This window comes from Gymnoscopelus braueri (assembly GCF_963280865.1).
Source record: "Gymnoscopelus braueri genome assembly, contig: SCAFFOLD_432, whole genome shotgun sequence".
Lineage (NCBI taxonomy): Eukaryota > Metazoa > Chordata > Actinopteri > Myctophiformes > Myctophidae > Gymnoscopelus > Gymnoscopelus braueri.
Window position 1 is genome coordinate 1 of NW_027660388.1, and position 26,577 is coordinate 26,577.

Below are 26,577 nucleotides of genomic sequence, written 5' to 3' on the forward strand. Positions count from 1 at the left end.
CTTCTGTTCCCAGACGGAAACCCTTTTTCATTTATTTGTTCAGTGTCCCAGGTTATACGGGGTGTTTGACTTACTGCGGGGTTGGTTTACGGGGTTGGGGGAGGTCTTCTCTTCTCAGCTTTTCATTTTCGGGCCAAAGTACTCAGTAGCAAAAAAAGGTGTTCACACACTGATAAATGTTATGTCTGACACTGCAAAGCTGGCCATCTGGCTGAGCCGTAGGAATGGGGCTCAGGATGTGGGCTGTGTGGACCCTGTGCTCATAATGACTGTTAAAAGCACGCCTCAGGGTAGAACATTCATACTATAAAGTGGTGGACAATCTGGAGTCTTTCTGCAGAAAGTGGGCATTAGGGGGAGTGTTGTGTACAGTGGAAGATAATGATGAACTGCTCTTCTCTTTTTGATCTGAGGTTGGAGGCTGGTTGTGTTTCTGTATTTATGTATTTTTTCTTCCTAAGTATTTAAGTCAAGTATGTAGATGAGGGCTTGACTATGTTTTTGGTCTGTATTACCCAGTAGTGCGTAATAAAGGACTTTTAAAATCAAAATCAAATCTCTCTCTCTCTCTTTCTCTCTGTCTTTCAGCCTCTCTCTCTCTCTCTCTCTCTCTCTCTCTCTCTCTCTCTCTCTCTCTCTCTCTCTCTCTCTCTCTCTATCTCTGTCTTACGGCCTCTCTCGCTCTCTCTTTCTCTCTGTCTTACGGCCTCTCTCTCTCTCTCTCTCTCTCTCTCTCTCTCTCTCTCTTTCTGTCTTACGGCCTCTCTCTCTCTCTCTCTCTCTCTCTCTCTCTCTCTCTCTCTCTCTCTCTCTCTGTCTTACGGCCTCTCTCTCTCTCTCTCTCTCGCTCGCTCTCGCTCTCGCTCTCTCTCTCTCTCTCTCTCTCTCTCTGTCTCTCTGTCTCTCTGTCTCTCTCTGTCTCTCTGTCTCTCTGTCTCTCTGTCTCTCTGTCTCTATCTCTATCTCTATCTCTCTCTTTCTCTCTCTGTCTTACGGCCTCTCTCTCTCTCTCTCTGTCTGTCTTACGGTGTCTCTCTCTCTCTCTCTCTCTCTCTCTCTCTCTCTCTCTCTCTATCTCTCTGTGTCTCTCTCTCTGTCTCTGTCTTACGGTGTCTCTCTCTCTCTCTCTGTGTGTCTCTCTCTCGCTCTCTGTCTTGCGGTCTCACTCACTCGCCCTCTCTCTCTCTCTCTCTCTCTCTCTCTCTGTCTCTGTCTTACGGTCTCTCTCTCTCTCTCTCTCTCTCTCTCTCTCTGTCTCCCTATCTCGGACAGGCAGGCAGACAGACAGACAGACAGACAGACAAACCTGTTCTTCTCCACTGTTAATGGACACCAGATCAGCTCCTTGACTCAGACAGTATTCTCTACCTTGCTGCCATGTCTTCCTCTCAGTAGATCTGTAGTAACAGCTGCATCCAAACTTCTTCCATCCACTGGGACACGACTTCTCTAAAAACATCAAACAGGAGACTTACCAGTGGTGGACAGTAACAGAGTAAATGTACTTGAGTATTGTACTAAACTCCATATTCTGAGGATCTGTACTTTACTTGAATATTGGATTTTAATACTTATTACTCTCACTTGAGTACATTTCCAAGACAACTGTTTTACTTCTAGGAAGGGTAATTTTAGGTTTTCGTCCCTAAAATGCAATTGGCCACACTTCTCACACTAGCCGTGTTTCTGGCTTCTGGTTACTTCTACTTTTACTTTTACTTGTACCTTAAGTATTTTTTAAAACATTTACTTTTACTTTAAGCATATTTAAAAGCAATAACGTTTTTACTATTACTTGAGTAACATTTTGACTGAGCTACTTTTACTTTTAGTGGGGTAAATGTCACCAGGAGTATCTGTACTCTTACTCAAGTACTGGGGTCGAGTACTCAGTCCACCTCTGAGATTTACTGATAATCTATTCTAACACATAATTGTAATAATAATAGTAGTCAGAGATACTAGTGGTATTGGAGGGTAAAACTATTCATTTATTATATCAATGGTGTTTTCTACACCACACATTTACTCTAAAACAATTTTCTGAAATTTTTACTTTATATTTTTTGATACTTTATACTTCTACTCCACTTAATCTCAGAGGCAGATATTGTACTTCTTACTCCACTACACATATTTTACAGCTTCAGTTACTAGTTAGTTATTATACATATTTAGATTATTAATACAAAACATACATTAAGCAATTAAGACCTATTTTATACTTGAAAATATCAGATCTACAAGCCAGCAAGTCCTGATTTGAGCTTGTAGATCTTTTTTTTTTTTTTTTTTAACACTTTTGTTATTCGTTTTCGATGCCAATATACTTTTATACTTTTTAAGTATCATTTTCAATACAGGCCGTTTACCTGTAACAGAGTATTTGTTTTGTATATTGCGGTATCGCTACTTTTACTAAAGTAAAACATCTGAGTACTTCTTCCACCACTGAGTGTATACATGTTTATAAAGTATGTAAGTATATAAGTATGTCATAAACACAACTCTCTCTATGCCAGTTCATCCTCCCCACACATGTCTGTGTTTCCATTGCTGTTGTAGCCCCGCCCCCTGTTGATGCTAAAACAATGGCTTCTATTTCAGCATCCCCATTGATGATGTCATTGGTAGGCAGGTTTCTGAACTGTCCACATCCCACCAATGAGACACAGAGTGAGTATCTTATAATGAGCATTAGTGAGGACCAATTATATGAAGATAAGGTTGAACATGGGTAATCATTATTATAATAATAATAATAATAATAATAATAATAGTAATAAGAGATGTAGTGGAGTGGAGGATAACATGTTGATTTATTATATCAATGGTGTTTTCTACACCACACAATTACTCAACTACAATGTTCTGGTATTTTTACTCCATTCATCCATTACATCTCAGAGGCAAATATTGTAGTTTTGTTGTTTTTTGTCAATTATTTGACAGCCTTAGTTTATAGTTTCTAGAACATGTTGTTTGCAAGTGACCCCCACAGGAGATAAGATTGTTGTAAAAAAAAAAAAGATTTCCAACACTTTCAAGATTTTTTCAAAAATTGCACATGTAGGCTACAAGCTTGCACGCGCTGTGAGCTTGTACGTCTGCTATTTTCTAGAACCACTGTTCTAAATCCTAAGAGTTTTTTTTAAAATAAATCTTAATAGTTTTTTCTTTACATTATTGTTCTATGATGATAGTTGTCACACACCAGCAGACTTTGACCAGTTTCACTTTAAAACCTTTGCATCATGCATGTCACACAAACAGAATTCGATGCGTTTTGTTGATGAAACAAGTGTGTTCATATAGAGTCCTATCCACAAATCCACCATTTAACTTCCACAATCCACATTATTGGTGTTGTGTGCCGCATTCTGTTTGTGTGACATGCACGATGCAAAGGTTTTGAAAGTGAAACTGGTCAAAGTCACTGGCCACCTACTGTATATTCCCGATAATAATTAAAATATCAATAGTAATACACACTTTAATATTTATTCAAAAAGGTTAGTATCTTCTCTCACCTGCTATCTGTCCCCTCAGCTGGTTTACTTCACTTTGTAACAGGTTCTTCTCCCTCATCAACGTCTCGTAGTTGGTAGTCAGCTGGTTCTTCTCCCTCATCACGGTATCATAGTTGGTAGTCAGCTGGTTCTTCTCCTGCATCAACGTCTCGTAGTTGGTAGTCAGCTGGTTCTTCTCCCTCATCAAGGTATCATAGTTGGTAGTCAGCTGGTTCTTCTCCCTCATCACGGTATCGTAGTTGGTAGTCAGCTGGTTCTTCTCCCTCATCACGGTATCGTAGTTGGTAGTCAGTTGGTTCTTCTGAGTCTTCAGCTGGTTCTTCTCAGTCTTCAGCTGGTCATTCTCCTGGTTCAGGTCGTAGTAGTTGATCTGTAGCTGTTCATAGGCTAATTTATCTGCAAAGAACCAAACATTGTGATTATAAACACTGATGTTGCTACTGTTGCTAACACAATGATATTGTTCTTTTTTTATGTGAATAACCTTCTAACAACACTTTATTCACCTCACTCTGCAAATGCAAGCAATAATACACATTCAAAAAGCAATTTGAATTAGGTTATAAAAAGAAGTTCCATCATCAATATTCTGTAAAACAAAATTCCACAGCAAGCTTTGTTATGGTTGTTTTGTAGAATACTTACAGTGCACAACCAGACCTATGAACACCACCAGCAGTATAAGACCCAGCATCCCCAGAAACACAGCAACATCTCTTCTCACTGTTTTAGAGCTCTGCCCTGCAATGGAAAATACAGCTTGAGCAATATACTGCAGGCTCATGGGTATTTAGATGGACAAACACTTTTCTTCTATGGAAACGTGAATATGATGTGGGACCATTCTCAATGATGTTTAACATTTAAAGCTAGGGGTCTTCAACAGTGGATCCGGGACCCCTATGGGGTCCTCGGAGATACTGCTGGGGGGCCGCCGAAATCTTTGTGTGATAGGGACTGAATTTGTTTTATTTTCACATTAACATCCCAATTCTGGGGGGAACCGCAGCTGGAAATAGCAGATCTACAATATGTCTGCAACGCATTGTGAGCTTGTAGATCGGCTATGTTCAGCAAAGAGGTTTGGTGTAGAGGGAAAAGAGAGCATACCAAGTACAGTGCCAAAAGTCAAGTTTACAAAGTATTGAGGGTTTAAGTCGTTTAACCCTTGCATTGTGTTAGAAAACTGCATCCACTTGTGGTGTTAGCGGGTCAAATTTGACCCGTGATTTAAATCAGCCCAAAATACACATCGAGGAGGACCTCAAATGGGAGACGCACTCCACACACGTGAGGAAAAAGGCTCAGCAGCGACTGTACTGGCTCCGCCGCCTGAAGAAGCTCGGAGTAGGACGTCGCATCCTCAGGCTGTACTACAACAGTTCTGTTGAAGGCATCCTAACAGGCTGTGTCACGGCCTGGTACGGGAACTGCACTGCCCGAGAAAAGATCAGCCTACAACGAGTAGTGCGATCGGCAGAGCGGATAATGGGAATCGAGCTCCCAGCGCTCCAGGAACTGTACAAAAAGCGGTGCGTGGTCAAAGCCAAGCGCATCATCAAGGACAAGCACCACCCAAGTCACAGACTGTTCAACCCCCTACAACGACCGCGACCGGGCAAGGGGCTCTACCGCAGTATCAAGAGTTCCACCACCAGGTTTTGGTGTAGTTTCAATCCAGCTGCTGTCAGAATGCTGAATGGGGCATAAGCCTGGATGAGGCATGGGCCTTGTTCAGCAGCCTGACAGCAGGCGGCGCAGACTTTTCTGGCTCTTCCTGAACACACCTGTGGATTATACCAGGGACAATGACTTGGACTTTAGCCCCCCCTCGGACACACCTGTGGACTACACCAGGTACAAATGACTTTTTGTTGCACTCCCTCATGGAGCTACTTGCGGATTATACTAGGGTCAGTCCACTCTAGGTGGACACGCACTGACCTTTTGCACCTTAATCCCTTGTATAACGCACTGACTTTTTTTTGGTATTTTTTTATTGTGCTCCTTTTCCTCTAAGCACCTTAACGTCCATTGTCTATCATGCACAGTATAAGTATAACATGCACATTATACAATACATTGCTGCTATGCTCAGGCACCTTAGTTTAGTTTTTTTAGTTTTTTTATTATCTCAGGTAATTTGTAAATATGTAGATAACTTGTCTGGCCTTCTGTTGCTCTCTTGTTTTGATCTCCTTCCCACCTGCCCCCCACCCTCTTCTTCTCCCCCCCCCCCCCTCTTCTTTCTATGGAAACTAACGTTGCGATGGGAACGATGTACAAAAAAGAATTTCACCCACTTTTTTACCTTGTAAACCTGTGATGTGACAATAAAACTGATTCTGATTCTGATTCTGAAATACTCAAAAAATATATTTTCATTATTTTTTTTCTCCCACCTCATAGCTGACTTGTAATGCATTCATATCCATGTAAACACTTTTTAAAATATTATGTTCGGTTAGGGCTAGTTTCATCTATCAATATATCTCGTTTTCTATTATAAAAATGTTAAAATTCACTCATACGTTTCCTATAATGAAGGCAATGGATAATGGTGTTATCTAGCTATAAAAGAATAATTAAGAATAATAATTAGAACACTTCCCAAAAAAATGTGTTAAAAAATAATACTTGTTTTACTTGTTTAACTTTAAAAAATGTTAATATTATTAACACTATTGTTAAAGGGATTGTAGGCGATTCAGAGATAAACAAAGAAAAAAAATCCAGCAGTTCGTTTCCCCGACCACCAGGGGGTGACGCACGGAGGACTTCCATAGAGTTAAGGATACTTCTAAACGGGCCATGCCGAATATAGGTTACTTTATTCGGATACAATTCGCGGAACTGCCCGCCCCTGCCGGTTCTCTGAATTTTAATTTTTAAATAGGCTCTTTCATGACAAATTGACCACATATATGAAGTTAAACAACTAAATTCTATCCAAACGCTATCTGAAAAGTAAATTATGTGCCTCAAAAACGAAGTTTGAGAGCATTTTAAAACCGAAAGTAAAAAGTTCACACGGACACGGACGCGCACATGCGTGCGTTAATTTACGGCCCGGATACCCGGATGTGTAACCTAAATAGTAGGGAAAATACGGATTTCAGAAAGAGGAGTGTTTTTCAATGCAGGAAAACACCCCAGCATCATTATATAGTGGCTGATAGAGGGGGAAAAATGCTAAATATATATATAGAGGTATTTTTCAAATGTAGGCTTAATGTTGCCAACAATCCCTTTAAGGTCATTTTTGATGAGGACACTACTGACATCACCAAACCCAGTACATTTTTTTTTATTTCTTTATGTCAACTTCCTGCTGATTTTACTATTTGAAGATTCGGATCCGGATCTGCGTACCCAGTCGGGTTTTCTTCTTAGTAAAAATAGCAAAATAAACAGGAAGTTCATTCTTATTTAAAAAAAAAACAGTACTGGGTTTGGTGATGTTCTATATTGTCTGAATCAACTTTGTTTGCGTTTGTTTATGAGCTAAAAGAGTGACTTTGAGAGCTGTTTCATGGTACAATGTAAGTCAATGGGGAGCATATTTCGAATTATTAATTTCTAATCAATGGAGCAATAATTTTGTATTTCTTGTCCACCTTTGGAGTTACATCATGACAAGGTAACTATAGGTTACTACCGTAGCCTCGGTACTATGAACTACGAAGCGAGAGGTCTCGCTATGGGAGAGCGCCCCCTAGTGCGTGAATACAGAAGCATTTCTTGATACACTTCCAGGCAAAAGTTCATTTGGCTGGATTCTGATTCGCACCCCTGACCGGAGGTCCCACCCTCCGCCTATATAGTCAGAGGTCAGATCAATACTCGTACTTTCAGAATAAGACTTCCTTTTCTCGTCTGCCTCAACAAGAAGGGTGTCTTTGCGAGGCCTCTCGCTTCGTATTTCATAGAACCGGGGTTAGGGTAGTAACCTATAGTTCTATTTTAATTCACTGCGCTTCGAGATCTCGCTATGGGAGAGATTTGATAAACTCCCTGATTGTAAATTCCGAAGTTTCGAGTCACCAGCTCGAGGATGACAATGCCTGGAAGCGACAACTAGGACCGTACCCGCCACCAGAGGGCCGATCACGCCCTAGTTGCATAAAAAACCCGGCAAGGTGTGTGACCAAAGGGGCAGATGAACGCCACCAAGTTCACAGGGACACGGGTGTCAACAGGTTACTGGGGATAAAAAACAGTCTAGGTTTACAACACAACCCGTCCGTCGCCATCACTAAACTGCATGCACTCGTCATGTGTTGACAGAGCGTGAAGGTCACTGATACATGTTGTGTCGGTATGTTTGTCTGTTCCAACCAACACATGACGCACATGCAGGGAGCGGGAGGAACTGCTTTGTTTTGTCGGAGACAAAAAACGCCCCAAAAGCTCCGAGTAGTTTATGTGGTATGTCTGTAACCTGCGGGACCACAAACCCCTGGCAGCCTCGCCGCTGTAGGTGGCTCCCCACCTTTTAGCAGGTCGGTGTCCGTGACGACCACCTCTCTGGAGGTGAACGTATCCATTGGACCCCCACTGAGAAGAACTAGGTTCCCCCAGTGGCTGAGTGCCGCCACACATCCTGTTGTGACTGGCACCTTGTGGTAGTGACGTCGGTTGGGGATGTCCCGGGACGTCACCCACCTCTAACACGGTCTCATGTGTGGCCTCGCCAGCCGTAATAACGAAATGGCTGAGGCCACGAGACCTGCCACTCTCCTGCAGGTTTTCGTGTGACCTTATGTCCCACTCAGAATTGTGCCAGGCATGACTGTACGTAGGAGGGACATGGCAGTCATCATGTTGAAAACCTTTAGATACTGACTGAGGGCCCTCAGGTCCGGTATCGGACACAGCCCCCCCCTCTCTCTTTTACAACAGCATTATGCAGATAATGTCTAGTGTGTAAAGTTTACCCCTCAGGCGGTGGAGCATGTCCACCCGGGAAATGGGTTCCTGCGTCAGAGCCCAAGCTCCTGACGTGAGGAGGCATCATATGCAGGACGGCCGACTAACTCTGTGCGGAGTAGGAGGCCTCGCTCGTGTCTCTTCCCCTACTTGGTGTAGGAGAGACGTTTCTGTGGTGGTAAAGCTTGCTTATACCAAATAGAGAAAAACAACATAAAGTTGGTGTTTTAGCGTAGGCCTACAGCTAATCGCAGTATGTGAAACGTGCTGTCAACAGCAACTCGTGAAGCAGGTCAGTAGTCTCGTGTTAGGTCAGCTAGTATCATGTGATGCTAGGTAGTAGCAAGCGACGAAGAACGTAGTATGGGCAACCAATACTGACTGCGACGCGCCAGGCCAGCTAGTGGCATGTGACGCCAGTTGGTGGCATTTTTTGTTTTGCTCGTTTTGTCTTGTTTTTGAGCTTGTGGCCAAGGGGTCACTACGGGGAAAAAACAGTGTGGAGCAAGACGCTGTCATGTGTGCCCGGTGACAACATGCAGCGTGCAGATGTGTTGCTATCGGGAGTGTTCAGGACTCATCGGTGGCAGCTCGCCAGGCCAGCTGGTAGCACATGATGTGCAACGCCCATCCAGCGGGAGCCCCCAGGCTCACCTGTGGTAGTGCGCCATGCCAGCTGGTTGCACAGTACGCTAGTCGGTGGCGTACAGAGCTGCCCAGAGAAAACACACAAAAGCGGAATTGCCGGTGTGTTTGCCCAGTGTTAGCTCGGGCTAGGAGGTCACCTCCGGGAAGGAAGACATGGTGTGAAGCCAGGCCTGGCTTATCCAACTGAAGCACAGGGCACCAACCTTGCGGGGGCACCAAACGGCGTGGAGTAAGTGAAAGAAGACAGAACTATCTGCGAAAATAAAAGCGCAGAAATTTAGAAGCAGTGGCTGCTAAAGGAGCGCTAAAACATTGAAACGCGCAGGTGAAGCGTCATTCCATTGTGGATAACCGGGTCATCAGTCAATAGCACTCCGCCGGTCATCATATTATTGGTTTAGGAATGCGACAAAATAATAACAAATCTCCATGAATTCAAGGCTTCATGGGGTGTGTAATTGATAGAAAACTAGAAAAAGTGCTCCTCGGAGAACAGGTCTCCGCCAGGTCAGGTAGGATAGTGTGGGGCAGCAATGTTCGGAATTTGTCAATCAGGCTGGAATGTGAAAAATCAGGCGGATCGGACGGATCAGTTGACTATAGAGATCATGTGTACTGATTTGCGTGATGTTTGGATAAAATCTGAAAGAATAATATTAAAAAATGAGTGTCGTATAAGTCGGCCTCCTGGTGGTGCTATAATAGGGCAATGTTGAAAGGGTGGCATTTGTTTGCCAACTTAGTGCAAATGTGCGTGCAAAGTTTCACCGCAATCGGACGCTCATGATTTGCAACATTTTGTTAAAAACGGGCCACACCTGCAAACTTTAGATGTCAATCTTAGCCAATCAGGCTGGAATATGAACAATTTAACAGATCCGTCTTGATCACATGACTATAGAGATCATGTGTACCTGTTGGAAAGGTCAAATATGTCAGGCTGGCATGGGGCCTGTGATCTATGCCAGGCTGCCCTGGGGCCTTTGATCTGCTAATTAGAGCTAATTAAGACACGCCTGCTAGTTTAAATATCAGAGGTAGACTCAGCTGTGTTATCCAGTTAGTCTTCAGTTTTCAGCCTCACTCTACAAACCAACTCCTAGCAGAGAGGTGCATGTTTGTGCGTCGCTGACGTTTAATAAGTGATGTGTGTGTGTTCTTAGTTGTAATTATTTCATGCTTGTAGCCTACCTGATTTGATTATCAACCTAAGTTTGCTGTTAATATTGCTGTTTGTCCGATAACTTGCAATGTGAATGTTTGATGATGAATCAGCCAATTTGTTGGTTATGTGACTTCAATGAGAAGCATTATAGACCAAGTAGTTATTCCTGTACAGTGTTAATGAAGATGCTTAACTGTAATCACGTCAGTATTCTGCTGTTTATTGTTTAGTATTTTAGCAGAGAGCTATGTTAGTATTTTGGTACAAACCTGTTGCCATTTTGTCTTTACTTTTCTAGACCACAAACAATTGTACAACTCTGCCATTACCTGCTACCTTGATTGGAAGTAAAGCCACATTACAGTCATTTAGCAAACGCTTTTATCCAAAGCGACGTACAATAAGTGCATTCAACATACTGTAGGTAGGGAACAAAACTACTAATCACCAGAAATCCCACAGTCCTCACTGTGTAAACTGCATCCTGACTCTGAGTGTGTTTTTGCCGACACACCAAGGCGGCACAAATATATCCGAACCTAATTAGCCTACAGTCCTTTAAGAGTTTCAACGGTACCGATTTGCGTGAAATTTGGATAAAATGTGAAGGAGTTGTTTTATATAAGTCGGCCTCCTGGTGGCGCTATAAAAAGATGTGAAAAATGCTGGGCAAATGTTTTGCCTTGGCCTCTAGGGAGTGCACATACAAAGTTTTACACAGATCTGTGCAGTTATAGGTAAAAACAGTAATCGGCATGTTATAGCGCCACCATGAGGCTGATTTGAAAATGTTCAAGTGGCATTTCTTCCTCTGCCTAGTGGGAATGTGTGTGCACAATTTCACGGAAATTGCAAGCTGTGTTCAGGATTTGAGGCATTTTGTTCAAAACGGAGCACTCCTGCAAACTTTGGAAGCCATTTTTAGCCAATCAGGATGGAATATGAAAAGTCTGAAAGACGTTTCGTGTAATGACTATAGAGATACTGTGTACTGATTTGTGTGACGTTTGGACAAAATCTGTAGGAGACAGTACTGTCAAAAAAATTGTTTCGGCCTCCTGGTGGAGCTATAACAGGCCCATGTGAAAAATTTGGGGCAAATGTTCTGAATTGGCATCCAGGGAGTGTGTGTGCACAATTTCGCTGGGATCAAGCCAACGGTGCCGGAGATTACCTGTTCACAGATGGACACACACACGGACGGACACACAAACATGGACGGACGGACGGACGGACGGACGGACGGACGGACGGACGTCAGGGTGCAAAACATACTCTCTCGCCATGCCTTTCGGCCTGGCGGAGACAATAAGTCATTTTTTGGGTGAACTACTCCTTTAATTATCAACACAATAATCATAATGTTCCCTTTCTGTTATACAGATCCAGTGAATATAAGTCACATCTGCTTCAGTTATGCTCACTTATTAAAGCATGATGGTGCTGTACACTCGTTAGGAGCCCTACATGTGATGGTGAGTGGTTAACGCATTGAACTGACCAACATTGTAAATTCACTTTAAAGTGAAACACACTAAAGGACCATCATGTATTAAACACAAAACCTTAACCTAAGGGTGGCGCAAGAGGAAAGGCCATGGGATCACCATAATCAGAAGGGGTTTGGGGAGCACAAAGGTACACAGGGAAGTTCAAACGGGCCGGTAAACCGATACATCTTTTAACACTTTGAAACCAAGAAATCCCCTTGACCACGATTCACAACTTAGTCAAACTCACCCTGTCTTCCTGCTACGTTCTCTGGTATGTCCTCATGTGGTCCAGGGGCGTTTTCATAGCCCACGCTCTCGTAGATGTGCTCCTTCTGGACTCTTCTTTTTGTATATATCACCGTCTGTGTCGGGTCTGGCGCTGCATAAATACCTTTAGACATTGTGTAGGGATGAGAGTCTTGAAAAGTAATGACTGAGAACTACATTATCTGTATCACACTATGTTACACACTAGATAACTTGTTTAGCAAAATGTGATCATATGCCAGCCTGTCGCTGGTTGGGTGCAAATGTAGCAATAATAAGGAAGTGCATTCAGAAACACACACGCACACGCACACGCACGCACACACACACACACACACACATACAAACTTGCCCACATACATTTAACAGCCCCACCTCTCACTCACTTTTTGCTCACGAATAGGTTGCAACTGAGTTAGGTACTGTAATCAGGTGACAAGTGGAAAGTATAATGTTATGACAGACAGACAGACAGACAGACAGATAGAGACACTTACTCATTCATTAATGCTTTCACATTAAAGAAAGTTAACATGTGTTTTGTGCTGCTGAATGTGTGGTTCTGGCGATGAGTACAGAGCTACACAATACGCTCCCGGGTCCCATTCATTGGGCTAGAGAGTATGTCACGTGACCGGTCATGCCCTCCCCTCCACCAGAGGGCATAAGAGGCGCCGGCCGTGACGTCAACTTCCTCTTTCAGTTCCTCTGTTCGCAGATGATAACACGGCTACACGCTTGTTAAAAACTGAATTCAACTCTATCACCGATTAATCTACTCTTCAAGGACCCAAAGTGAGAAACCAGCTTTAGCCCTAAAAGCGGAGGCTAGGATCAGTCACCCAGGGGTTTTCTCGTTCGACCAAGACCAAGTAAACTAACTTTTGTTCCACCTCGTGGTGAGCCGGCGTTAGCCTTTCGCTGTTTCATTAGCTTAGCCGCTAGCTGCACTAGCTTAGCTGTTGTTGCTACCTCCACAGCGCTACCGCCTCTTGTTTTGCTTTGCTAACCCCCCGAATAGAGCTGTTAGCCTAGCCTTTCTGTGAGCCGGTGTTAGCCCTTAGCTGTTCCTTAGCCTAGCCGCTAGCTGTACTAGCTTAGCTGTTCGGCTACTTCCACAGCGCTAACCCCCCTTTCCCGCTTAGCTAACTCCCAGCATAGAGCTGTTAGCCTAGCTTTGTCGCTCCCTTTTGTCCCACGATGTCAGCTCCGTCGAAAACCCCCAGAGGCACCCCGTACACCCTGGACTGCTCTGCTGATATCGACGGAGTCGACACACACGAGATATGTGTGGGATGTCTCGGTGTCGCGCACGCCTTTTACGCGCTCTCCGACCCCGAGTACTTCTGCGAAGCTTGCGCCCGGTACTCGGTGAGGCTGCTTCGCTATAGATATGGCCAGGCCACGGCCTGGGCCAGTAGGTTAGGAGACGCTGGCGCTAGTCGCTCAGCTCCCCCAAAACCCTCCCGCATCCCGAAACCGCACTCGGCTGCTGCTGCTAGCGGGGGCGCTCCCCGCTCGCAGCACTCAGCGGGGTCCACGGTACTCCCTCAAACCACACCAGGCCCGTAGCAGGCAGCACTGGCCTTATGCGGGGCCTAGGTGATCACGCAGCGGCTGCCGCTGTCCTCGTAGCTGGAACTCAGCTCCCACAGCACCAGGCTAGCCCACCTCTTCCCCCCAACCCCCCTTCGACTCAGCCACCTCCACCCAGCGGCCTACTTCAGCTGGAAGACGGGGAGCAGTCCATGGATGAGGACTTCTCCGCCGCCGAGGAGGACGACGGCGAGTACGAGGACGGCGAGTATGAGGATGAGGAAGAGGACGAGTTCAGCAAGGAGGACCTTCCCAATGCTCAGGGGCCCTCCGACGTTCTCATGACGAGCCCGGGGAGGGACAACGAAGGACAGGCCGTGTCCTCCGGCACTTCCACCCCTCACCCCTCTGCTCCAACAGGTCAGGCATCTCCCCAGCACTCCGTGGCCCTGCCTGACGGGGCCCCACAGCGCCCCAAGCTCTCTGTCTCCACGGTTTTCGAGAGAGCAGTGGGAAACTGTGGCCAAAGGCTCCAGGCGGAGGAGCCCCAGGCCTCCACCTCCACTCCAGCACCCTTCCCAGGCATGGCTGCCCTGGAGCCTCGCCGCCCCCGCTTCAGGAAACTACCAGTGGCCAGCGGCTTCAGAGAGGCACTCCAGTCTTCCTGGGAGAGCCAAAGCAATCCCTTGAAGCTGCCCTTCGACATCAGCGTGGCAGGAGCGGAAGGACTGGGCCTCCCAGGTGAGCAGGGCCAGGAGGCCAGAAAACAACTGCTGGCCCTCGCCCTGGTCCCTGAGAATCTCTTCAAGGACGGGGCCATGTATCTCAAGTCCTTCACGGACGAGAGGAGAGCGACTCAGGACTTACATCGACGATTGGCTCCTGGCAGGAGACTCCAGCCAGGAGGTGGTGCGTCACACGGAGATAGCCATCTCCCATCTGACGTCACTGGGTTTCACCGTGAATTTTCAGAAGAGCGTGCTGGTCCCGTGCCAACAAACCTCTTTCATAGGGATTGCTTTGGACTCGGACAAGATGGTGGCACGCCTATCCAGGGACAGGATAGTCAGTTTCCTAACCTGTGTGAGGTCTTTTCAAGTAGGAAAGAAAGTCACGTACAGGCTGTGTTTGCAGGCGGCGGGTCTCATGGCCTCAGCCATACACCTGATCCGCCTGGGCAGACTGTTCATGAGACCTTTTCAGCGGTGGGTGCGGGATCTCCACATTCCACCTACCAGGGGGTCTCGGCGAGTTCTAGTGTCTCCGCGGTGTATAGAGGCACTCGAACCCTGGTCACGAGCACCCTTTCTGTCAGAAGGTGTCAGACTGGGTGTGGTGCTCTCAAGGAGGGTAGTCACGACGGACGCCAGCATGACGGGCTGGGGCGCCGTTTACGAGGGTCGTGCGGCCAGGGGAGTGTGGGGCCCCGGTCTACGAGTGGCCCACATAAACTACCTGGAGCTGATGGCGGTTTTTCTCGCACTGAAGCAGTTCGAGGCGCACATCAGCGGTTGTCATGTCCTGGTGAGGACGGACAACACCACGACCATGTGCTACATCAACAAACAGGGAGGCTTAGGCTCCCGTGTGTTGGACGACCTGGCCCGGGAGTTGACGATGTGGTGCGATTAACGTCTACTGTCGGTTCGGGCGGTCCACGTTCCGGGCCTCCAGAACGGCGGAGCGGATCTACTGTCCAGGGGCAGGCTTTGGTATTCGAATTGGTCACTCAATCCGAAAACAGTGCGCGAGATCTGGTCCAGGTTCGGTCGACCCCAGGTCGACTTGTTTGCTTCAGCAGAGAACGCGAAGTGCTCTCGCTTTTTCTCGATGAAGGCAACGGATCTTTCGTTGGGGCTGGATGCGATGGCTCACAGGTGGCCGAGGGAACTGCTTTATGCATTCCCGCCGCTGGAGCTGATCCGCCCAACGTTGGAGAGGGTCAGGCTCCCGGGCCTGACTGTGCTGCTGGTTGCTCCAGGATGGGGCGTTAGGAGATCAGAGATAACTCCTCTGCTCTACGCCGAGCCCTGGTCCCTTCCTCCGATAACGGACCTGCTGACGCAGGTGGGGACCGAGATCAACCACCCCAGCCCCCGGGACCTAGACCTGTGGGTCTGGCCCGTGAGAGGGCAAATCTAGATGCTTACGGCCTGCCCCCTGATGTGGTAGCTACTATTCAGGGGGCCAGGGCTGGATCCACTAGGGCTGCCTATGACATAACATGGAATATTTTTGTGTCATGGTGCCAGGAACAGTCACCACCGGTGGTGGCTTTTCGGGCGCCGGTAAGCAACATACAGATTTTCCTGCAGAGCAGGTTGAATCAGGGCTTGGCCTTCTCGACGGTCAAGGTGTACTTGGGAGCCATCTCCGCCTGTCACGAAGGTTTCGAGGTCGGGACGGTTGGCAAGCATCACATGGTACGGCGGTTCATGGGCGGGACCAGACGGGCCAGGCCGACTAACAGGCCTCTGTTTCCGACCTGGGATCTAGCAGTGGTGCTGAATGCACTCTGCCTTCCCCCCTTTGAACCCCTCGAGACTGTGAGCCTCGAGGTGTTGAGTTTGAAGACTATCCTCTTGGTGGCCCTGGCTACGGCCAAGAGGGTCGGTGACCTGCAGGCACTCTTGGTGAGTTCGGAGTGCTTGAGGTTCTCTGGGGATGGCAGACGGGTTCTGCTGAAACCAAACTTGGCGTTCATTACCAAGACCGGAGTGGTTGCACCGGCTCCGGTCGAATTGGCTGCTTTTCATCCTCCTCCTTTCGCTTCGGCGGAGGATGAGCGGTTGCACTGTCTCTGTCCAGTAAGGGCGTTGAAGCTCTACTGTCAGAGGACGGCGTCCAGTAGGTCGTCAACACAGTTGTTTGTCTCCTACGGACGGGGTAACCAGCGGAAGGCGGTTGCCAAGCCAACGCTTTCCAGATGGATTGTTGAAGCCATAAAGCTCGCCTATACTAGTAGTGGGGCCCCAGTACCTGTTGGACTGAAGGCGCACTCGACTAGGGGAGCGGCTACCTCCTGGGCCCTCTCTAGAGGGGCTTCGGTCCAGGAGATTTGCACGGCTGCTAATTGGTCGTCTCCTTCGACTTTTGCAGCTTTCTACAGCCTGGACGTGGCGGCCTCCTCAGTGGCGCACGCAGTCCTGGGCTTGGCAGCCTCATCTACTTGAGGTGCTTTTCTCCTCCTGATGTGATCCCGTGGGGCTAACGATCTGTTGGGTCTCTGGGAGCAGGGGGGCCCTGTTCCCTTATTAGATGGTTGGTAGGTGACGGACCTTGTCTTCTATTAGCTGAATAAGGCAGACTTCGGTCTGTCAGGGTCTCTTTTATCTCATCCCTTGTGCCGTGTCCAGGCCCGGTGGGCCTGGGCGTCCCTAAGGCAGGGGCCCGCCGTGTGCGGGTCCCTGAGCCAGTAGGGGCACGTACGGTTTTTCTGGGGGTAGGATGTTTTTAACGCTTCCGGCGGGTTTATAGATCCCATAGTGAGTGTCTCACGACCAAAACGAAGAAGAACTAGAGGTTACGTAGGTAACCACAGTTATTTTAGTTTAGGAGTGAGACACTCACCAAACATCCCTTTGTTTCGCCACTGCGAACAGAGGACCTGTGTGAAAGAGGAAGTTGACGTCACGGCCGGCGCCTCTTATGCCCTCTGGTGGAGGGGAGGGCATGACCGGTCACGTGACATACCCTCTAGCCCAATGAATGGGCCCCGGGAGCGTATTGTGTAGCTCTGTACTCATCGCCAGATGGCGCTGTTTCCCATAGTGAGTGTCTCACTCCTAAACTAAAAGAACCGGGGTTACCTACGTAACCTCTTGTTCCATTTGTACACTCTCAGAGTTTCAGTATAATGGTCCATTTGGTTCCCAGCTATTTATTTTTTATTTGATTTGATAATCTTTATTTTGAACTTGCAGGTAAAACAAAATGAAAACACACTAGAAAAAGTGCTCCTCGGAGCACAGGTCTCCGCCAGGTCAGGTACGTTATTGTTGCCCCCTGGTGGCGCTATAATAGGCCATTATGAAAAGGGTGCCGTTTCTTCTTAGGGCTTTCCAACCGACCGGGCCAACGGTGCCAAAGATTAGCTGGTAGGATGGACAGGACACGCGGACGGACACACGGACGGATGGACGGACAGGGTGCAAAACATACTCTCTCGCCATGCCTTTCGGCCTGGCGGAGACAATGGCCGCGTTTCCCAAAGAGATTCGTAGAGATGCTGCGTTGAGCATCTGCGCAGGTTCTACGACGGGTCTTACGTGTGTCCACACAGTCTGCGCAGTACCATAGCAGCCACGTAGATTTCAGGTCATGCGCAGCCTACGCAGCTTGCGTAAGAGCCTGGGACCCGGCGAAACCTACGCTCTACCCTCATTAGTAGCAGCTGGTTGTGCCCAACGTGCTATGGGTTCCCACGCCCACGGCGTTACGTGTCTGCTAAAACTACATTTGGGAGACAGAATGGCGTATCCTACTCTCCTCCTACTTCTGCGAGAGGCGTAGCCCTGCAGTGCTGTCCAACGAAGCAGTTTGTTACGAGCGCCCTGGTGCACTAGTAACACCCATCGTAGCGAAATAGATCTATGAAAAGACCGACCGACCGACCACACACACACACACACACACACACACACACACATTTAATTTATATATGTATATGTATATGTATATATATATATATATATATATATATATATATATATATATATATATATATATATATATTGTGGAGTTTCACTAGGAAACCGCCCGACAGGTAGGCACCTCACCAGGGAGAAACAGTGGGAGAGAGACAGAGAGAGACCTGACAGACAGCACCACAGCCTAGGCCACGTCATTGAGGGGCGGTACCTACCTCTCCTCATCATGAATCAGCCCCAACTCAGCGCACTTGTGATGACTGGCTAGGTGTGGCACCCCAAGCTACAAACACAAACGCTCTCTCTCACTCTCCACTGGCTCTCCGGGTGAATGGACAGGTGCTCGGGCGGTAAGTGAGAAACTCCACTATTTTCCCTTTACAATGTGACATTGACAGTGAAATTGAAAACTAAAAGAATGTCTCTTTTACTTTATAGGCAACCTGCGGAACATACTGAAATTGCATGGATTAGGAATGTATATGGAAACCCCAACCCTGGGAAGAAACCTGTGATACATGTTTGAGTTGAATTATGATTAAAAGTTTTGAAAAAGAAAAACATAAACAATGCTCTCTGAGCCAAACCTTCAATAAACGCCCTTTATTGGGTTTGTACCCTGCCTCACTGTGTCTTGGCCTTGATCAGTGTCCCACAAATGGTGGAGAATACGGGTACACTGATCTACGTCAAGAACCCACAGCATGGAGCACGCGTCCGCTTTGACGGCGCTACTGAAAAGCCAAACTGACTTGCAGACAGCGGTACAAAAATTGATTGATAGGATCTCACGAGATGTTTCGGTTACTCGCGCACCACGGGAGGTGCTCACTAAATTATCACCTGACGATGATATAGAAGCATACTTGGAGGTGTTTGAGCGCACCGCGGCCAGAGAGAGATGGCCGACGGCAGAATGGGGCTCGCTCTTGGCACCGTTTCTCACAGGTGAAGCGCAGCGGGTCTGTCGGGACCTAACCTTGGCAGACGCTAGAGACTATCGTAAGCTGAAGGAAGCGATATTGGCCAGCCAGGGCTACAGCCTGCCCGCCAGAGCGCAGCGGTTCCACCACTGGTCCTACCAGACGGCCCAGCCACCTCGGCCCCAAGTAGCCAACCTATTACGCATGACGCACAGCTGGCTGACGAGCGGAGGAGAGCCCCCCATGATTGACAGAATCGTAATAGATAGATGCATACGTTCCTTGCCGCCCGACGCCCGCAGATACGCCTCGCAGGTGAGCCCGAGCTCCCTGGAAGCACTAGTAGCCCTCTTAGAAAATCACCAAGTCAGCGTGGAGATGATGAAGTCCACCCGGGCCGACGCACCAAAAGCACCGGCCGAGGAGAAACCCGGCCGTGACCGGCGAAGGACCCAGCAGCCGAACCCGTCCTCCAACCGCACCGACGCGGCCGTCGCAGAGGGCCCCGGCCGGGGCGCACAGCAGCGGCGCTGCTATGTGTGTGGCCAGGCCGACCATATCTCCTGGTCCTGCCCCGACCGAGACCGCGACGCCTCGATGGGGACCACTGCCAGCTCTGACGCAGCCCGACCGTGCCTGCACACCGGGACGACACCTCGCCGCCACGCTCGCCTGCCGGTGAAGATAGACGGTGCCGACGCCCATGCGCTCTTGGACTCGGGGAGCGCTGTCACGCTGGTCCGCGCCGACCTGGCGGGCGCGCTCACCACCACCACGGTGCCAGTATCCTGCGTGCACGGCGATGTCCGCCATTATCCGGTGACGCAGCTCCGGGTCCAGACTCCACGGGGTGACGCCGTGGTACCAGCCGGAGTGGTGCCAAACCTGCCCGTGCCACTGCTGATCGGAGTGGACTGCGTTCTCTTCGACCGATATTGGAAACCGGGCCTACAGAAGAAACCGCCACGTCGCCGCCGCGCTGCGCACAGCGGACCCCCAGCTCCACTACACGCCTGCCCGGCGTTTCGCCCCACCTCTCCCGGCTCCGAGAGTGGCACCTCTCCAGAAGAGGCCCCACACACCGCAGCGGCGGAGGAAGAGGAGGCGAGTGCAGCAGAGGAGGAGGTCCAGTCTCCGCCAGGCCGCGACGCCTCAACGGCGGCGAGTGATCCGTTCTCCGAGTTCCCCAGACCTGAGATGTCCGAAGCCCCGAGGGGGGGGGAATTCGCCACCGCACAGTGGGTCGATCCCACGTTGGACATGGCGCGCCAGAACGTGGCCGCCATCGACGGGAAGAAATGTGACGGGGTGAGTACGCTGAATCCCCCGTACTTTCTTGTAAATAATGGACTGTTGTATAGAGGGGTGATAGACAAGGGGGGGGAAACGATAGAACAGTTGCTTGTACCTAAAACTCATGTGTCACGAGTCCTGTACCTAGCACACACGCACCAGTTGGGGGCCCACCTGGGAGTAAAAAAGACATACGAGCGCATTCTGGCCCGCTTCTACTGGCCCGGTGTTAAACGAGCAGTAGAAGAGTTTTGCAAGGGCTGCCCGGAGTGTCAGAAAACTGCCCCCCGACCCACGTTTCATAACCCACTGGTCCCGCTGCCCATCATCAACACACCGTTCTCACGGCTCGCCATGGACATCGTGGGACCACTCCCGAAGTCTGGCCGGGGCCACCGCTACATTCTGGTAATACTTGACTATGCTACTCGTTATCCAGAGGCTATTCCCCTACGGACTGCCTCGGCCAAAGCAGTGGCCCACGAACTAATGATGATGTTTAGCCGGGTGGGAATAGCTGAAGAGGTCCTCACTGACCAAGGCACATGTTTCATGTCTAGAGTAATGACACTACTGTACAAATGGCTGAAAGTGAAACGTATACGCACCTCTGTCTATCACCCACAAACGGATGGTCTCGTGGAGAGATTCAACCAGACACTTAAAAAAATGTTAAAAAAACTAACTGACGTCGACGGGAAAGACTGGGACCAGTTGATCCCGTTTGTATTATTTGCCATCAGGGAGGTGCCGCAGGCGTCCACGGGGTTCTCGCCTTTCGAACTTGTGTATGGCCGGAGACCCCGTGGACTGTTGGACATCGCCAAGGAGACCTGGGAGAGCCAACCCTCTCCCCACCGCAGCGTTGTGGACCACATCGAGCGCCTCCAGGCCCGGGCCAAGGCGATCTGGCCGTTAGTCCGGGAGCATATGGAGCAGGCACAGCGGGACCAGGCGCGCACGTATAACCGCGGCGCCACGCTCCGCGAGTTCCAGGTGGGGGAGAAAGTGTTGGTCCTCGTCCCAAGCAGTGAATGCAAATTCCTGGCGAAATGGCAGGGACCCTACGAAGTGACAGAGAAGATGGGGCCCGTCGACTACAGAGTGTGCCAGCCCGGCCGGAGGAAGGGTCACCAAATCTATCACGTAAACATCCTGAAGAAGTGGAACGACGCGCCGCCGCTGGTCCTGCCCGCCCTGCTCGCCGTAGCCGCCCCGCCGAGCCTGCCCCCGGCGCCCCTCGGAGAGGACCTCTCCCCCGCACAGACCCAGGACCTCAAGGAGCTGCTGGGACGGAGCCGTGACGTCTTCTCCGACGTACCAGGGCGGACGAACGCCATACGTCACGACATATGCACCACGGCGGGGAAAGTGGTGCGCCTACGGCCCTACCGTATCCCCGAAGCCAGACGGGTGGCGATTAAAGAGGAAGTGACCAAGATGTTGGAGCTCGGCGTCATCGAGGAGTCGTACAGCCCCTGGTCCAGTCCCATCGTCATAGTACCCAAGCCGGACGGTTCACTGAGATTCTGCAATGACTTTCGAAAATTGAATGAGGTATCCACGTTCGACGCCTACCCGATGCCCCGCGTCGACGAGCTCATCGAGCGCCTCGGCCCGGCCCGGTTCGTCAGCACCCTCGACCTGACCAAGGGATATTGGCAGGTGCCACTGACGGACCGGGCCAAAACGAAGACAGCCTTCTCCACGCCTGAGGGGCTCTACCAGTACACGGTGCTGCCGTTTGGGGTGCACGGGGCCCCGGCCACGTTCCAGCGGCTAATGGACCGGGTGCTGCGGCCACATCGCGCCTACGCAGCAGCCTACCTGGACGACATCGTCATCCACAGCAGTGACTGGGCTCGCCACCTACAGCACCTGGACGCGGTACTGGACGCCCTCAGACGCGCCGGGCTGACCGCCAACGCCAAGAAGTGCCGCCTCGGCCTGACGGAGACCGACTACCTCGGCTACACGATTGGCAGGGGCTGCGTGAAACCACAGACGCGCAAAGTGGAGCGCGTCCGGGACTGGCCCCGTCCCGTCACAAAAAAACAAGTAAAGTCATTCCTTGGCTTAATTTCGTATTATCAAAAGTTTATTAAAAATTATTCTACTGTTGCAGCCCCACTATATGAGCTAACACGACAGAAGCTGCCACACCACGTCTCCTGGACGTCCGAAACAGAGCTGGCGTTTCAGCAGCTGAAGAGCGCACTCTGTGAGGAGCCGGTGCTGAAGGCCCCCGACTTCAGCCAGCCGTTCCTCCTCCACACGGACGCGTCCGGCACCGGACTTGGCGCCGTCCTCGCCCAGGTCATTGATGGCGAGGAGCACCCGGTGACGTATGTGAGCAGAAAACTATTAGACCACGAGAAAAACTATGCAACAGTGGAAAAAGAGTGTCTGGCGGTGAAGTGGGCCATACACCACCTCCGCTATTATCTTTGGGGCCGCACTTTCACTCTCATTACAGATCATGCACCTCTAAAATGGATGGCGACCAATAAGGACCGGAATGCCAGGGTGACGCGCTGGTTCCTAGAGCTGCAGGACTATAATTTCAGATTGGAGCACCGGCCCGGGAAGGACATCCCGCACGCGGACGCACTGTCCCGGATGTATGAAGAGGAGGAAAATGAAGCCCCCGGCCCAGGCGGTGGGCTTAGGGGGGGGATATGTGGAGTTTCACTAGGAAACCGCCCGACAGGTAGGCACCTCACCAGGGAGAAACAGTGGGAGAGAGACAGAGAGAGACCTGACAGACAGCACCACAGCCTAGGCCACGTCATTGAGGGGCGGTACCTACCTCTCCTCATCATGAATCAGCCCCAACTCAGCGCACCTGTGATGACTGGCTAGGTGTGGCACCCCAAGCTACAAACACAAACGCTCTCTCTCACTCTCCACTGGCTCTCCGGGTGAATGGACAGGTGCTCGGGCGGTAAGTGAGAAACTCCACTATTTTCCCTTTACAATGTGACATTGACAGTGAAATTGAAAACTAAAAGAATGTCTCTTTTACTTTATAGGCAACCTGCGGAACATACTGAAATTGCATGGATTAGGAATGTATATGGAAACCCCAACCCTGGGAAGAAACCTGTGATACATGTTTGAGTTGAATTATGATTTGAAGTTTTGAAAAAGAAAAACATAAACAATGCTCTCTGAGCCAAACCTTCAATAAACGCCCTTTATTGGGTTTGTACCCTGCCTCACTGTGTCTTGGCCTTGATCAGTGTCCCACAATATATATATATATATATATATATATATATATATATATTGCGGCCGGGCCGGTGCGTAACGACAGCTTGCAGATCTTTTTTTTTTTGGGTAGGGTGAGCGTCCTCTATGCATGAACCCGAAGTTTACAAATTGTACTGTACTCTCACGAATGAGATCTGATCATCTGATAAAAATATTAAGCAAGCCAAGTTAACTAAAGGACGTAAGACCCCAGTTCCCCTCACAAAGTGACAGCTGACGTCTGCAAGATATAAATGTATATGAAAAAACAAACATTCCAAAAGTAATAACGTTCAGTATGGGTCGTCCACTAGCCTAGCGGTCTAGGCACGTATCACACAATTTGGGAATCCAGCATGATAGCTGTCGCAGGTTCGACTCCTGGTACCGACGACCATTACTGTGTCTCTCTCCCCTTTTCCTGTCAGTCTATTGTCCTGTCCAAATAAAGGCAAAAAAGCCCCTAAATATATATTTTTAAAGAGGACGCAGAATGTCCCATTTCCCAAGTTTAATATGTATAAATATATTTATAAAATAGCAGATTGCAAGCTCACAACGCCTCTTAAGCTTGTAGATGTAATTTAATGCATTAATATATTCAAACGTTGTATTTAGAGTGGACTGCTTCAGGACATCTGACAGTTGACTCTGTCACCTTTTATAAGATGCTCTAATTTGCTAGAATTTATAAACACCGGATCCATGCATATATAGTGAAGCAGTGAGCTGGTATTGAACCCGAAGCTCCCACTCGCCAGCACGATACGTTACCAGTCATGCCAATAAGCCTGAGCTCGATAGCCAGGTCTTTTGCATGCGGTAAGTTAACTAAAGGTATATAAATGATGCTAAGCATGTTTCCTTAATTTCGAAGTTTTATAGTTAAACGTTATGATTAAAGTCCCCAGTTCCTCTCACAAAGTGACAGCTCTTGCGCTCGCCATGTTTATGAACGGTTAAAAAATCTTTTGAAAATAGCAGATCTACAAGCTCACAACGCCTCACAAGCTTGTAGATCTGCTATTTTCAAAAGATGTTAATACATATTAAATTTGGGAAATGGGACATTCTGCATATCTTTACTTTTGGTATTTTAAGTATATTTAATTTACTTGCATAATGGGGACACTTTAGTGTTTTATTTACCTTGCAGATGTCACCTCACCGCTGTAATTTAATTCATAAATATATTATTCAAAAGTTGTATTTGGAGTGGACTGCTTCAGGACATCTGACAGTTGGCTCTGCTATTTCTATGATCCATTTCACTTTCGCAAAGGGTGTTTAAACTGCTGTGTAGCGTAGGACAGCACTACGTAGTTCATGTAGGCTTTACGTAGCCTGCGTCCAGGAGGTCTTCACGTGCATGCTGTCTCGCGAATGTAGTTTTAGCACACACGTAACGAGAACCTACGACGATGGTATCTCCTGAAGCCAGTTTAGATGGCACGTTGGGCACACACAGCTGCTACTAACGAAGATAGTGCGTGGCGGGGTTGCAACTGCGCAGGTGCGTGGAGGCTCTTACGCAGCTTCTAGGCTACGCACGAGCTCAAATTCGTTTGGGAAACCTGGCCAATAACAACTAGAAAAAGTGCTCCTCAGAGCACAGGTCTCCGCCAGGTCAGGTAGGTTAGTGTGGGCCAGCAATGTTTGGAATTCGCCAATCAGGCTGGAATGTGAAAAATGGGACGGCTCGGACGGATATACAAATGACATCATCGGTTGGGATTCAAAGCTAATGGAAACTAACAGCCTTTTTTAAAATAAAAAATAAAAACAAACGTTTGACATTAAATTAAAAAAATTAAATGTAAAGCACCAGAACCATCCACAGTCCACCTCTTAGACACAGAGCGTGTAGACAGACATGGTTATCATTCTACAGTCAGTGGTGTAAAGTACATTTACTCAAGTACTGCACTTAAGTTCAATTTGAGGTATTTTTTACTTTACTGGAGTATTTCCAATTGTCAATACTTTTACTTCTACTATACACTATATCTCAGAGGCAAATATTGGACTTTTACTACTTATACTACTTTACAGTTACTTTTCAGATATGAATTATGAACGCATTGAACTGACCAACATTGACATTCTTTCTGCCTTGCATTCTCAGTATTGGGGTTAGAATGAGAAAAGAAGACACATTATTTCTGTTCATCCTACAGTAAATAAGTTGTAAATTCACTTTAAAGTGAAACACACTAAAGGACCATCATGTATTAAAAATAATAATAATAATGTCTTAACCTAAGGGTGGCGCTAGAGGAAAGGCCATGGGATCACCATAATCAGAAGGGGTTTGGGGAGCACGAAGGTACACGGGGAAGTTCAGACGGGCCGGTAAACTGATACATCTTTTCACACTTTGAAACCCAAAAATCCCCTTGACCACAATTCACAACTTAGTCAAACTCACCCTGTCTTCCTGCTACGGTCTCTGGTATGTCCTCCTGTGGTCCAGGGGCGTTCTCATAGCCCCCGCTCTCGTTGATGTGCGCCTCTCTAACCTCGTCCTCAGTGTCAGCCCTCTGGACTCTTCTTTTTGTATGTATCACCCTCTGTGTCGGGTCTGGTTCAACATAAATACCTTTAGACATCTTGCAGGGATGAGAGTCTTGAAAAGTAATGATCTAGAACTACATTATCTGTATCACACTATGTTACACACTAGATAACTTGTTTAGCAAAATGTGATCATATGCCAGCCTGTCGCTGGTTGGGTGCAAATGTAGCAATAATAAGGAAGTGTAAGACAGAAATACACACAGGCACGTGCACGCACACGCACACACACACACACACACACACACACGCACACAGCACACAGCACACACACTTGCCCACATTTAACAGCCCCGCCTCTCACTCACTTTTTTGCTC

The 26,577-nt window shown here is 48.5% G+C and overlaps 1 protein-coding gene across 1 annotated transcript; it reads right to left on the reverse strand.

The window, feature by feature from the left end:
• Nucleotides 1–1,306: 1,306 nt before the first annotated feature.
• Nucleotides 1,307–26,337, reverse strand: LOC308081605 (uncharacterized protein; the record flags this gene model as incomplete). Its single annotated transcript, XM_080457967.1, has 5 exons — nucleotides 26,114–26,337; nucleotides 12,013–12,183; nucleotides 4,176–4,271; nucleotides 3,531–3,926; nucleotides 1,307–1,449 (listed from the first exon to the last, which is right to left on the reverse strand). Coding segments are annotated over exons 1-5 (987 nt in total), but the record flags the coding sequence as incomplete, so codon positions are not given.
• Between the last annotated feature and the right edge of the window lie 240 nt (nucleotides 26,338–26,577).